Source organism: Oncorhynchus masou, chromosome 30, assembly GCF_036934945.1.
Source record: "Oncorhynchus masou masou isolate Uvic2021 chromosome 30, UVic_Omas_1.1, whole genome shotgun sequence".
NCBI lineage: Eukaryota > Metazoa > Chordata > Actinopteri > Salmoniformes > Salmonidae > Oncorhynchus > Oncorhynchus masou.
The window spans coordinates 1,380,118-1,392,500 of NC_088241.1; the positions used below are offsets into that span (position 1 = coordinate 1,380,118).

General features: G+C 48.7%; 1 protein-coding gene across 2 annotated transcripts in view; it reads right to left on the reverse strand.

Moving 5' to 3' along the window:
* LOC135521761 (phospholipid-transporting ATPase ID-like) overlaps positions 1 to 12,383 on the reverse strand; it is a 57,166-nt gene that overhangs the window by 5,031 nt on the left and 39,752 nt on the right. Inside the window, exons 23-26 of one of the 2 annotated variants that reach the window (XM_064947469.1) lie at positions 12,129 to 12,352; positions 11,251 to 11,334; positions 10,930 to 11,175; positions 9,869 to 10,138 (exon numbers count right to left, since the gene is read on the reverse strand). In XM_064947469.1, coding sequence (XP_064803541.1) covers positions 9,869 to 10,138; positions 10,930 to 11,175; positions 11,251 to 11,334; positions 12,129 to 12,352 — 824 coding nt within the window. The remainder of the gene's footprint in view (positions 1 to 9,868; positions 10,139 to 10,929; positions 11,176 to 11,250; positions 11,335 to 12,128; positions 12,353 to 12,383) is intronic. The other variant, XM_064947470.1, reaches the window with a different exon arrangement.

Consider the following 12,383-nt stretch of genomic DNA (forward strand, 5'->3'; position numbering starts at 1 on the left):
AACCACAACCTTCTGAATCCCCCTGATAGTCAGGTCATAAACCACAACCTTCTGAATCCCCCTGATAGCCAGGTCCAGGTCATAAACCACAACCTTCTGAATCCCCCTGATAGCCAGGTCCAGGTCATAAACCACAACCTTCTGAATTCCCCTGGTAGCCAGGTCCAGGTCATAAACCACAACCTTCTGAATCCCCCTGATAGCCAGGTCCAGGTCATAAACCACAACCTTCTGAATCCCCCTGATAGCCAGGTCCAGGTCATAAACCACAACCTTCTGAATCCCCCTGATAGCCAGGTCCAGGTCATAAACCACAACCTTCTGAATCCCCTGATAGCCAGGTCCAGGTCATTAACCACAACCTTCTGAATCCCCCTGATAGCCAGGTCCAGGACATAAACCACAACCTTCTGAATCCCCCTGATAGCCAGGTCCAGGTCATGAACAACAACCTTCTGAATCCCCCTGATAGCCAGGTCCAGGTCATAAACCACAACCTTCTGAATCCCTCTGATAGCCAGGTCCAGGTCATAAACCACAACCTTCTGAATCCCCCTGATAGCCAGGTCATAAACCACAACCTTCTGAATCCCCCTGATAGCCAGGTCATAAACCACAACCTTCTGAATCCCCCTGATAGCCAGGTCCAGGTCATAAACCACAACTTTCTGAATCCCCCTGATAACCAGGTCCAGGTCATTAACCACAACCTTCTGAATCCCCCTGATAGCCAGGTCCAGGTCATAAACCACAACTTTCTGAATCCCCCTGATAGCCAGGTCCAGGTCATAAACCACAACTTTCGGAATCCCCCTGATAGCCAGGACCAGGTCATAAACCACAACCTTCTGAATCCCCCTGATAGTCAGGTCATAAACCACAACCTTTTGAATCCCCCTGATAGCCAGGTCCAGGTCATAAACCACAACCTTCTGAATCCCCCTGATAGCCAGGTCATAAACCACAACCTTCTGAATCCCCCTGATAGCCAGGTCATAAACCACAACCTTCTGAATCCCCCTGATAGCCAGGTCCAGGTCATAAACCACAACCTTCTGAATCCCCTTGATAGCCAGGTCCAGGTCATAAACCACAACCTTCTGAATCCCCCTGATAGCCAGGACCAGGTCATAAACCACAACCTTCTGAATCCCCCTGATAGTCAGGTCATAAACCACAACCTTTTGAATCCCCCTGATAGCCAGGTCCAGGTCATAAACCACAACCTTCTGAATCCCCCTGATAGCCAGGTCATAAACCACAACCTTCTGAATCCCCCTGATAGCCAGGTCCAGGACATAAACCACAACCTTCTGAATCCCCCTGATAGCCAGGTCCAGGTCATAAACCACAACTTTCTGAATCCCCCTGATAACCAGGTCCAGGTCATTAACCACAACCTTCTGAATCCCCCTGATAGCCAGGTCCAGGTCATAAACCACAACTTTCTGAATCCCCCTGATAGCCAGGACCAGGTCATAAACCACAACCTTCTGAATCCCCCTGATAGCCAGGTCCAGGTCATAAACCACAACCTTCTGAATCCCCCTGATAGCCAGGACCAGGTCATAAACCACAACCTTCTGAATCCCCCTGATAGCCAGGTCCAGGTCATAAACCACAACCTTCTGAATCCCCCTGATAGTCAGGTCATAAACCACATCCTTCTGAATCCCCCTGATAGTCAGGTCATAAACCACAACCTTCTGAATCCCCCTGATAGCCAGGTCCAGGTCATAAACCACAACCTTCTGAATCCCCCTGATAGCCAGGTCCAGGTCATAAACCACAACCTTCGGAATCCCCTGATAGCCAGGTCCAGGTCATTAACCACAACCTTCTGAATCCCCTGATAGCCAGGTCCAGGTCATAAACAACAACCTTCTGAATCCCCCTGATAGCCAGGTCCAGGTCATAAACCACAACCTTCTGAATCCCCCTGATAGCCAGGTCCAGGTCATAAACCACAACCTTCTGAATCCCCCTGATAGCCAGGTCCAGTTCATGAACCACAACCTTCTGAATCCCCTGATAGCCAGGTCCAGGTCATAAACCACAACCTTCTGAATCCCCCTGATAGCCAGGTCCAGGTCATTAACCACAACCTTCTGAATCCCCTGATAGCCAGGTCCAGGTCATAAACCACAACCTTCTGAATCCCGCTGATAGCCAGGTCCAGGTCATAAACCACAACCTTCTGAATCCCGCTGATAGCCAGGTCCAGGTCATAAACCACAACCTTCTGAATCCCCCTGATAGCCAGGTCCAGGTCATTAACCACAACCTTCTGAATCCCCCTGATAGCCAGGTCCAGGTCATTAACCACAACCTTCTGAATCCCCCTGATAGCCAGGTCCAGGTCATAAACCACAACCTTCTGAATCCCCCTGATAGCCAGGTCCAGGTCATAAACCACAACCTTCTGAATCCCCCTGATAGCCAGGTCATTAACCACAACCTTCTGAATCCCCCTGATAGCCAGGTCCAGGTCATTAACCACAACCTTCTGAATCCCCCTGATAGCCAGGTCATAAACCACAACCTTCTGAATCCCCCTGATAGCCAGGTCCGGGTCATTAACCACAACCTTCTGAATCACCCTGATAGCCAGGTCCAGGCCATAAAACACAACCTTCTGAATCCCCCTGATAGCCAGGTCCAGGTCATTAACCACAACCTTCTGAATCCCCCTGATAGCCAGGTCCAGGTCATTAACCACAACCTTCTGAATCCCCCTGATAGCCAGGTCCAGGTCATAAACCACAACCTTCTGAATCCCCTTGATAGCCAGGACCAGGTCATAAACCACAACCTTCTGAATCCCCCTGATAGCCAGGTCATAAACCACAACCTTCTGAATCCCCCTGATAGCCAGGTCCAGGTCATAAACCACAACCTTCTGAATCCCCCTGATAGCCAGGTCCAGGTCATAAACCACAACCTTCTGAATCCCCCTGATAGCCAGGTCATAAACCACAACCTTCTGAATCCCCCTGATAGCCAGGTCATAAACCAAAACCTTCTGAATCCCCCTGATAGCCAGGTCCAGGTCATAAACCACAACCTTCTGAATCCCCCTGATAGCCAGGTCCAGGTCATAAACCACAACCTTCTGAATCCCCCTGATAGCCAGGTCATAAACCACAACCTTCTGAATCCCCCTGATAGTCAGGTCATAAACCACAACTTTCTGAATCCCTCTGATAACCAGGTCCAGGTCATTAACCACAACCTTCTGAATCCCCCTGATAGCCAGGTCCAGGTCATTAACCACAACCTTCTGAATCCCCCTGATAGCCAGGTCCAGGTCATAAAACAGAACCTTTTGAATCCCCCTGATAGCCAGGTCCAGGTCATAAACCACAACCTTCTGAATCCCCCTGATAGTCAGGTCATAAACCACAACATTCTGAATCCCCCTGATAGCCAGGTCCAGGTCATAAACCACAACCTTCTGAATCCCCCTGATAGCCAGGTCATAAACCACAACCTTCTGAATCCCCCTGATAGCCAGGTCCAGGTCATAAACCACAACCTTCTGAATCCCCCTGATAGCCAGGTCCAGGTCATTAACCACAACCTTCTGAATCCCCCTGATAGCCAGGTCCAGGTCATAAACCACAACTTTCTGAATCCCCTGATAGCCAGGTCCAGGTCATTAACCACAACCTTCTGAATCCCCCTGATAGCCAGGTCCAGGTCATAAAACAGAACCTTTTGAATCCCCCTGATAGCCAGGTCCAGGTCATAAACCACAACCTTCTGAATCCCCCTGATAGTCAGGTCATAAACCACAACCTTCTGAATCCCCCTGATAGCCAGGTCCAGGTCATAAACCACAACCTTCTGAATCCCCCTGATAGCCAGGTCCAGGTCATAAACCACAACCTTCTGAATTCCCCTGGTAGCCAGGTCCAGGTCATAAACCACAACCTTCTGAATCCCCCTGATAGCCAGGTCCAGGTCATAAACCACAACCTTCTGAATCCCCCTGATAGCCAGGTCCAGGTCATAAACCACAACCTTCTGAATCCCCCTGATAGCCAGGTCCAGGTCATAAACCACAACCTTCTGAATCCCCCTGATAGCCAGGTCATAAACCACAACCTTCTGAATCCCCCTGATAGCCAGGTCATAAACCACAACCTTCTGAATCCCCCTGATAGCCAGGTCCAGGTCATAAACCACAACTTTCTGAATCCCCCTGATAACCAGGTCCAGGTCATTAACCACAACCTTCTGAATCCCCCTGATAGCCAGGTCCAGGTCATAAACCACAACTTTCTGAATCCCCCTGATAGCCAGGTCCAGGTCATAAACCACAACTTTCTGAATCCCCCTGATAGCCAGGACCAGGTCATAAACCACAACCTTCTGAATCCCCCTGATAGTCAGGTCATAAACCACAACCTTTTGAATCCCCCTGATAGCCAGGTCCAGGTCATAAACCACAACCTTCTGAATCCCCCTGATAGCCAGGTCATAAACCACAACCTTCTGAATCCCCCTGATAGCCAGGTCATAAACCACAACCTTCTGAATCCCCCTGATAGCCAGGTCCAGGTCATAAACCACAACCTTCTGAATCCCCTTGATAGCCAGGTCCAGGTCATAAACCACAACCTTCTGAATCCCCCTGATAGCCAGGACCAGGTCATAAACCACAACCTTCTGAATCCCCCTGATAGTCAGGTCATAAACCACAACCTTTTGAATCCCCCTGATAGCCAGGTCCAGGTCATAAACCACAACCTTCTGAATCCCCCTGATAGCCAGGTCATAAACCACAACCTTCTGAATCCCCCTGATAGCCAGGTCCAGGACATAAACCACAACCTTCTGAATCCCCCTGATAGCCAGGTCCAGGTCATAAACCACAACTTTCTGAATCCCCCTGATAACCAGGTCCAGGTCATTAACCACAACCTTCTGAATCCCCCTGATAGCCAGGTCCAGGTCATAAACCACAACTTTCTGAATCCCCCTGATAGCCAGGACCAGGTCATAAACCACAACCTTCTGAATCCCCCTGATAGCCAGGTCCAGGTCATAAACCACAACCTTCTGAATCCCCCTGATAGCCAGGACCAGGTCATAAACCACAACCTTCTGAATCCCCCTGATAGCCAGGTCCAGGTCATAAACCACAACCTTCTGAATCCCCCTGATAGTCAGGTCATAAACCACATCCTTCTGAATCCCCCTGATAGTCAGGTCATAAACCACAACCTTCTGAATCCCCCTGATAGCCAGGTCCAGGTCATAAACCACAACCTTCTGAATCCCCCTGATAGCCAGGTCCAGGTCATAAACCACAACCTTCGGAATCCCCTGATAGCCAGGTCCAGGTCATTAACCACAACCTTCTGAATCCCCTGATAGCCAGGTCCAGGTCATAAACAACAACCTTCTGAATCCCCCTGATAGCCAGGTCCAGGTCATAAACCACAACCTTCTGAATCCCCCTGATAGCCAGGTCCAGGTCATAAACCACAACCTTCTGAATCCCCCTGATAGCCAGGTCCAGTTCAATTCCTCACAATCAAATGTCGACCTCATTATCATTACCAAGAGAATTCTCAGGTCTGTTCAACGCTGGTCCGATCAATCTGATTCCACGCTTCAAGATTGCTTCGATCACGTGGATTTGGATATGTTCCGCATTGCGTCAAACAACAACATTGATGAATATGCTGATTCAATGAGCGAGTTTATTAGCAAGTGCATCGGCGATGTTATATCCACAGCAACTATTAAATCATTCCCAAACCAGAAACCGTGGATTGATGGCAGCATTCGCGCGAAACTGAAAGCGCAAACCACTGCTTTTAACCAGGGCAAGGTGACCGGAAACATGACCGAATACAAACAGTATAGCTATTCCCTCCGCAAGGCAATCAAACAAGCTAAGCGTCAGTATAGAGACAAAGTATAGTCGCAATTCAACGGCTCAGACACAAGAGGTATGTGGCAGGGTCTACAGTCAATCACGGATTTCAAAAAGAAAACCAGCCCCGTCGCGGACCAGGATGTCTTGCTCCCAGACAGACTAAACAACTTCTTTGCTCGCTTTGAGGACAATACAGTGCCACTGACACGGCCTGCTACCAAAACCTGCGGTCTCTCCTTCATTGCAGCCGAGGTGAGTAAAACATTTAAACGTGTTAACCCTCGTAAGGCTGCAGGCCCAGACGGCATCCCCAGCCGCGCCCTCAGAGCATGCACAGACCAGCTGGCTGGTGTGTTTACGGACATATTCAATCAATCCTTATCCCAGTCTGCTGTTCCCACATGCTTCAAGAGGGTCACCATTGTTCCTGTTCCCAAGAAAGCTAAGGTAACTGAGCTAAATGACTACCGCCCCGTAGCACTCACTTCCGTTATCATGAAGTGCTTTGAGAGACTAGTCAAGGACCATATCACCTCTACCCTACCTGACACCCTAGACACGCTCCAATTTGTTTACCGCCCCAATAGGTCCACAGACGACACAATCGCAACCTCACTGCACACTGCCCTAACCCATCTGGACAAGAGGAATATTTGATGAGTAAATTGTGACAAATACAACAAGAAACCATTAGTTTCCTGTCCGTGTTTCTCAATTGACAGTGGTATAATCAAATATTTTTTATAACTAAACCAAAATAGACCACATCCTGTCTTTCCAAATGAAACAAATGAGTCATAGTGGGCAGAACAAGCAAAATGGTGGGCAGAGCCAAGCACAAGCTAGCGAGATCCTATTAGCTCGTTCTAGCATACATCTGCATACTTCCACTTTGTGGAGTGAGCGTGTGCAATAACTCAATTAGCCTTTGCATTCCTTCTAAACAATGCCATTTTTTTACAACTTTGGCAAAGGTTAAAATCTACAAAATGTAGTCCACTCTGTTCATAACAGATTTTAGTTTTGGGGACAGAACTGTATTGAGGCCATATGTTTCCCAGATGAGAAAATGTGCAGAATGTCAGCCAAAATCCATCTCCCTCAATCTTATCCCACTGTCAGCCACTGGGCTTCCTCTCACTACCATATTTGGTAGTGAATGGGAATGGCAATCGGATGCTTCACATTTACACATCCGGTGAAATATCTGTCTCATTGGTCTATCTGTGGTATAATTATGTCAGATTTATTACAGGACGGTTGCAATTTTCTCAGGAAGGATGTGTAGAACGTGTAGAATGTTCTCGGACAATATTAAACCCTAGTGATAATGACGTATTATAAGGTGATAGGGACAGCTGTTCTCGAGGGAATGAAGCTATATTCATGTCTGTAGGATAGACACAGACTCAGAGTCAATATTTACAGGGTAGATAAGTGACAGGATACAGAGAGCGCTGGCGTACGCACAAACAGTTAATCATTGGTAGAGTTCGGGGACATTGGTATGATTTCAGTCACAGCAATGACGAGACAAACAGACAGAATCACCAGTAGTATAGAGAGAAGACAGGAGTCATGGCTGACAGACTGAAGGCCAGACTGAAGGCCAGACTGAAGGCCAGAGTGAAGGCCAGACTGAAAGCCAGACTAAAGGTCAGACTGAAGACCAGACTGAAGGCCAGAGTGAAGGCCAGACTGAAGGTCAGACTGAAGGCTAGAGTGAAAGCCAGAGTGAAAGCCAGACTGAAGGCCAGACTGAAGGTCAGACTGAAGGTCAGACTGAAGGCCAGAGTGAAGGCCAGACTGAAGGCCAGACTGAAGGCCAGACTGAAGGTCAGACTGAAGGCCAGACTGAAGGCCAGAGTGAAGGCCAGACTGAAGGCCAGACTGAAGGCCAGAGTGAAGGCCAGACTGAAGGTCAGTCTGAAGGTCAGACTGAAGACTGAGCACTGAAAGACTTTGAGACAGGAACAGAGGATCATAAAGAAGTGGTCATGAACAAGCATCCTTTCTTCATCCCTTACACTGATTTCACATGACTGAATAACTATTTTATTTGACCTTTATTTTACCAGGCAGGTCAACTAAGAACAAATACTTATTTACAATGACAGCTTGGCAAATGGTGAATGCTATCTGGAGTTTATCTTCTGTTTTCACCTATCCAATGTGTTAGTGAGTAGGATCGGTGATTAGGATGTGTTGAATCAAGGAGGAATGTACAGTGTGTGTGAAGTGTGTGAGTGGGGCCAGAAGCATATTGTTCTCACCGTATCAGAGAGCTGTGAGTGTGGCCAGAAGCATATTGTTCTCACCGTATCAGAGAACTGTGAGTGTGGCCAGAAGCATATTGTTCTCCCCGTATCAGAGAGCTGTGAGTGTGGCCAGAAGCATATTGTTCTCACCGTATCAGAGAACTGTGAGTGTGGCCAGAAGCATATTGTTCTCACCGTATCAGAGAGCTGTGAGTGGGACCAGAGGCATATTGTTCTCCCCGTATCAGAGAGCTGTGAGTGGGACCAGAGGCATATTGTTCTCCCTGTATCAGAGAGCTGTGAGTGGGGCCAGAAGCATATTGTTCTCCCCGTATCAGAGAACTGTGAGTGTGGCCAGAAGCATATTGTTCTCCCCGTATCAGAGAGCTGTGAGTGGGGCCAGAAGCATATTGTTCTCCCCGTATCAGAGAGCTGTGAGTGGGGCCAGAAGCATATTGTTCTCACCGTATCAGAGAGCTGTGAGTGTGGCCAGAAGCATATTGTTCTCACCGTATCAGAGAACTGTGAGTGGGGCCAATGTGTTAGTGAGTAGGATCGGTGATTAGGATGTGTTGAATCAAGGAGGAATGTACAGTGTGTGTGAAGTGTGTGAGTGGGGCCAGAAGCATATTGTTCTCACCGTATCAGAGAGCTGTGAGTGGGGCCAGAGGCATATTGTTCTCACCGTATCAGAGAGCTGTGGGTGGAGCCAGAGGCATATTGTCCTCACCGTATCAGAGAGCTGTGAGTGGGGGCAGAAGCATATTGTTCTCACCGTATCAGAGAGCTGTGAGTGGGGCCAGAAGCATATTGTTCTCCCCGTATCAGAGAGCTGTGAGTGTGGCCAGAAGCATATTGTTCTCACCGTATCAGAGAACTGTGAGTGGGGCCAGAGGCATATTGTTCTCACCGTATCAGAGAGCTGTGAGTGGAGCCAGAGGCATATTGTTCTCACCGTATCAGAGAACTGTGGGTGTGGCCAGAAGCATATTGTTCTCACCGTATCAGAGAGCTGTGAGTGGAGCCAGAGGCATATTGTTCTCACCGTATCAGAGAACTGTGGGTGTGGCCAGAAGCATATTGTCCTCACCGTATCAGAGAGCTGTGAGTGGAGCCAGAGGCATATTGTTCTCACCGTATCAGATAGCTGTGGGTGTGGCCAGAAGCATATTGTTCTCACCGTATCAGAGAGCTGTGAGTGGGGCCAGAGGCATATTGTTCTCACCGTATCAGATAGCTGTGAGTGGGGCCAGAAGCATATTGTCCTCACCGTATCAGAGAGCTGTGAGTGGGGCCAGAGGCATATTGTCCTCACCGTATCAGAGAGCTGTGAGTGTGGCCAGAAGCATATTGTTCTCACCGTATCAGAGAGCTGTGGGTGTGGCCAGAAGCATATTGTTCTCACCGTATCAGAGAGCTGTGAGTGTGGCCAGAAGCATATTGTTCTCACCGTATCAGAGAGCTGTGGGTGTGGCCAGAAGCATATTGTTCTCACCGTATCAGAGAGCTGTGAGTGGAGCCAGAAGCATATTGTTCTCACCGTATCAGAGAGCTGTGAGTGGGGCCAGAAGCATATTGTTCTCACCGTATCAGAGAGCTGTGAGTGGGGCCAGAAGCATATTGTCCTCACCGTATCAGAGAACTGTGGGTGTGGCCAGAGGCATATTGTTCTCACCGTATCAGAGAGCTGTGGGTGTGGCCAGAGGCATATTGTTCTCACCGTATCAGAGAGCTGTGGTTTCAGGTCCAGTTTGAGGAATCGGAAAGCCAGAACTGGAACGATGCAGATCACTGTGGCCAAGACGATGGTCAGCCACACCAGCGGCTGGACCAGTGTGCTCTGGGCACTGCCAACGAAGTGGAACTGGTTGGGAAAGATGCTGAATAGAGTCTGGCTGTGCATAGCCAACATGATGGTGAAGAAGGAGCTCACAGAGCCCCACACAAAGAAATGGTTGATGGCTGTCCAGTAGCCTGTGTCCAGAGCAATCTACACACACACACACACACACACACACACACACACACACACACACACACACACACACACACACACACACACACACACACACACACACACACACACACATACAGAGATTTAAACAATAAGGCGTGAGGGGCTGTGGTACTATGCATGGCCAATATACCAGGGTTAACAGCTGTTCTTATGCACGACGAAATGCGGAGTAACGAGAATAGTAAAAATACATGTTTTATCATACCTGTGGTATATGGTCTGATATACCACGGCTTTCAGCTAATCAGCATTCAGGGCTCTAACCACCCAGTTTGTACTGAAGGCCGGTGTATATCAGACCGTATATAATAATAATAAGACACCTCGGGGGGTTGTGGTATATGGTCTGATATACCACGGCTTTCAGCTAATCAGCATTCAGGGCTCTAACCACCCAGTTTGTACTGAAGGCCGGTGTATATCAGACCGTATATAATAATAATAAGACACCTCGGGGGGTTGTGGTACATGGCCAATATACCATGACTAACAGCTGTATCCAGGCTGTACTCTGCGTTGCGTCATGCATAAGAACGGCCCTTAGCGGTGGTATATCGGCCATTATCACAAACCACTGAGGTGCCTTATTGCTGTTATAAACTGGTTACCAACATAACCAGAACAGTAAACAAGTCTTTTTGTGTAATACTGTGGTATATTGTCTGATATACACACGGCCCAAACTACCCGGTTTATCATATGTAGCAAACCTTCAAACATGTTGCCTACAGGAAGTGGATACTACAGTCCTTCCCCCCGCTCACCTGCACACTGACCACGATCACCAGGGCGGTGGCCGTGGTAACAGCAAAGGTCTGGTAGTCAGCGAGGGGTTCCCCGGTGCCCTGGGTTCCGTGGGACAGGATGGCATAGGGTACGAAGAACAACACAACACTAGTGTAGATACCCTGGGTTATACAGATGAAGAACTCTCTCTTGTTGAACAGCAGGTTAAGCTGACCTGGCTCATACAGCTTAGGATACTCCAGACTACGCTGCTCTGGGACGTCCTACAGAGAGAAAGAGGAACAACCAGGGGTCAAGGGTCAGGGGTCAAAGGGTACAGAGGTGCTTAGGAGACTCACCTGGTCAAATATTCCCATGGCCAGCACGGGGAGAGAGGTGTAGACGATGTTATAGAGAGTGATGAAGTACTGATCATATACTGTCTGAGAGAGAGAGGGAGAGAGAGAGAGAGAGAGAGAGAGAAGGATGAAGAGAGGGATGGAGAGAGAGAGATGGAGAGAGAGAGAGTGAGAGAGAGAGAGTGAGAGAGAGAGAGAGAAGGATGAAGAGAGGGATGGAGAGAGAGAGAGAGAGAGAGAGAGAGAAGGATGGAGAGAGGGATGGAGAGAGAGAGAGAGAGAGAGAGAGAGAAGGATGAAGAGAGGGATGGAGAGAGAGAGATGGAGAGAGAGAGAGAGTGAGAGAGAGAGAGAGAGAGAGAGAGAGAGAGAGAGAGAGAAGGATGAAGAGAGGGATGGAGAGAGAGAGATGGAGAGAGAGAGAGAGAGAGAGAGTGAGAGAGAGAGAGAGAGAGAGAGAGAGAGAAGGATGAAGAGAGGGATGGAGAGAGAGAGATGGAGAGAGAGAGAGAGAAGGATGAAGAGAGGGATGGAGAGAGAAAGATGGAGAGAGAGAGAGGGATGGAGAGAGAGAGGGATGGAAAAAGAGAGAGAGAAAGAAAAGAGAGGGTAGGAGGGAGATAACAGAGAGAGATAGATAGAGAGGGTGAGAGGGAGAGAAACACACACAGTAAGAACGACAACCTCACCCCATTTAAGCCCCAATATAACATCATGCCCCATAAATCTTCACTTCAGCCCTTATAGTTCCTGTTAAACACTCCTAACATGTTTTTTTGACAGTGAAGTCAAAACTATTTACCTAAACCCAACTTATAAAACCCTTCACCCCTCACCTCTAAACCACCGTTCCTGATCCCTCACCCCTGACCTCTCACCTGGGCAGAGAAGCCACAGAAGAAGCCAAACCAGAAGTGCACCATGGTGAAGGCAAAGTTCTTGTAGAAGAAGTAGCAGAGGAAGCGACACATGCGGAGGTAGGACCAGCGTCCGTGGACCAGCAGCAGGCGCTGGAGGAAGCGGAACTGGGAGAAGGAGTAGTCAGACGCCAGCACTGCCTGGATGCCCTCCTGACCACTGATGCCCACTCCTATATGAGCCGCTGGGGGGGTAGACAGACACTTCATATAGGT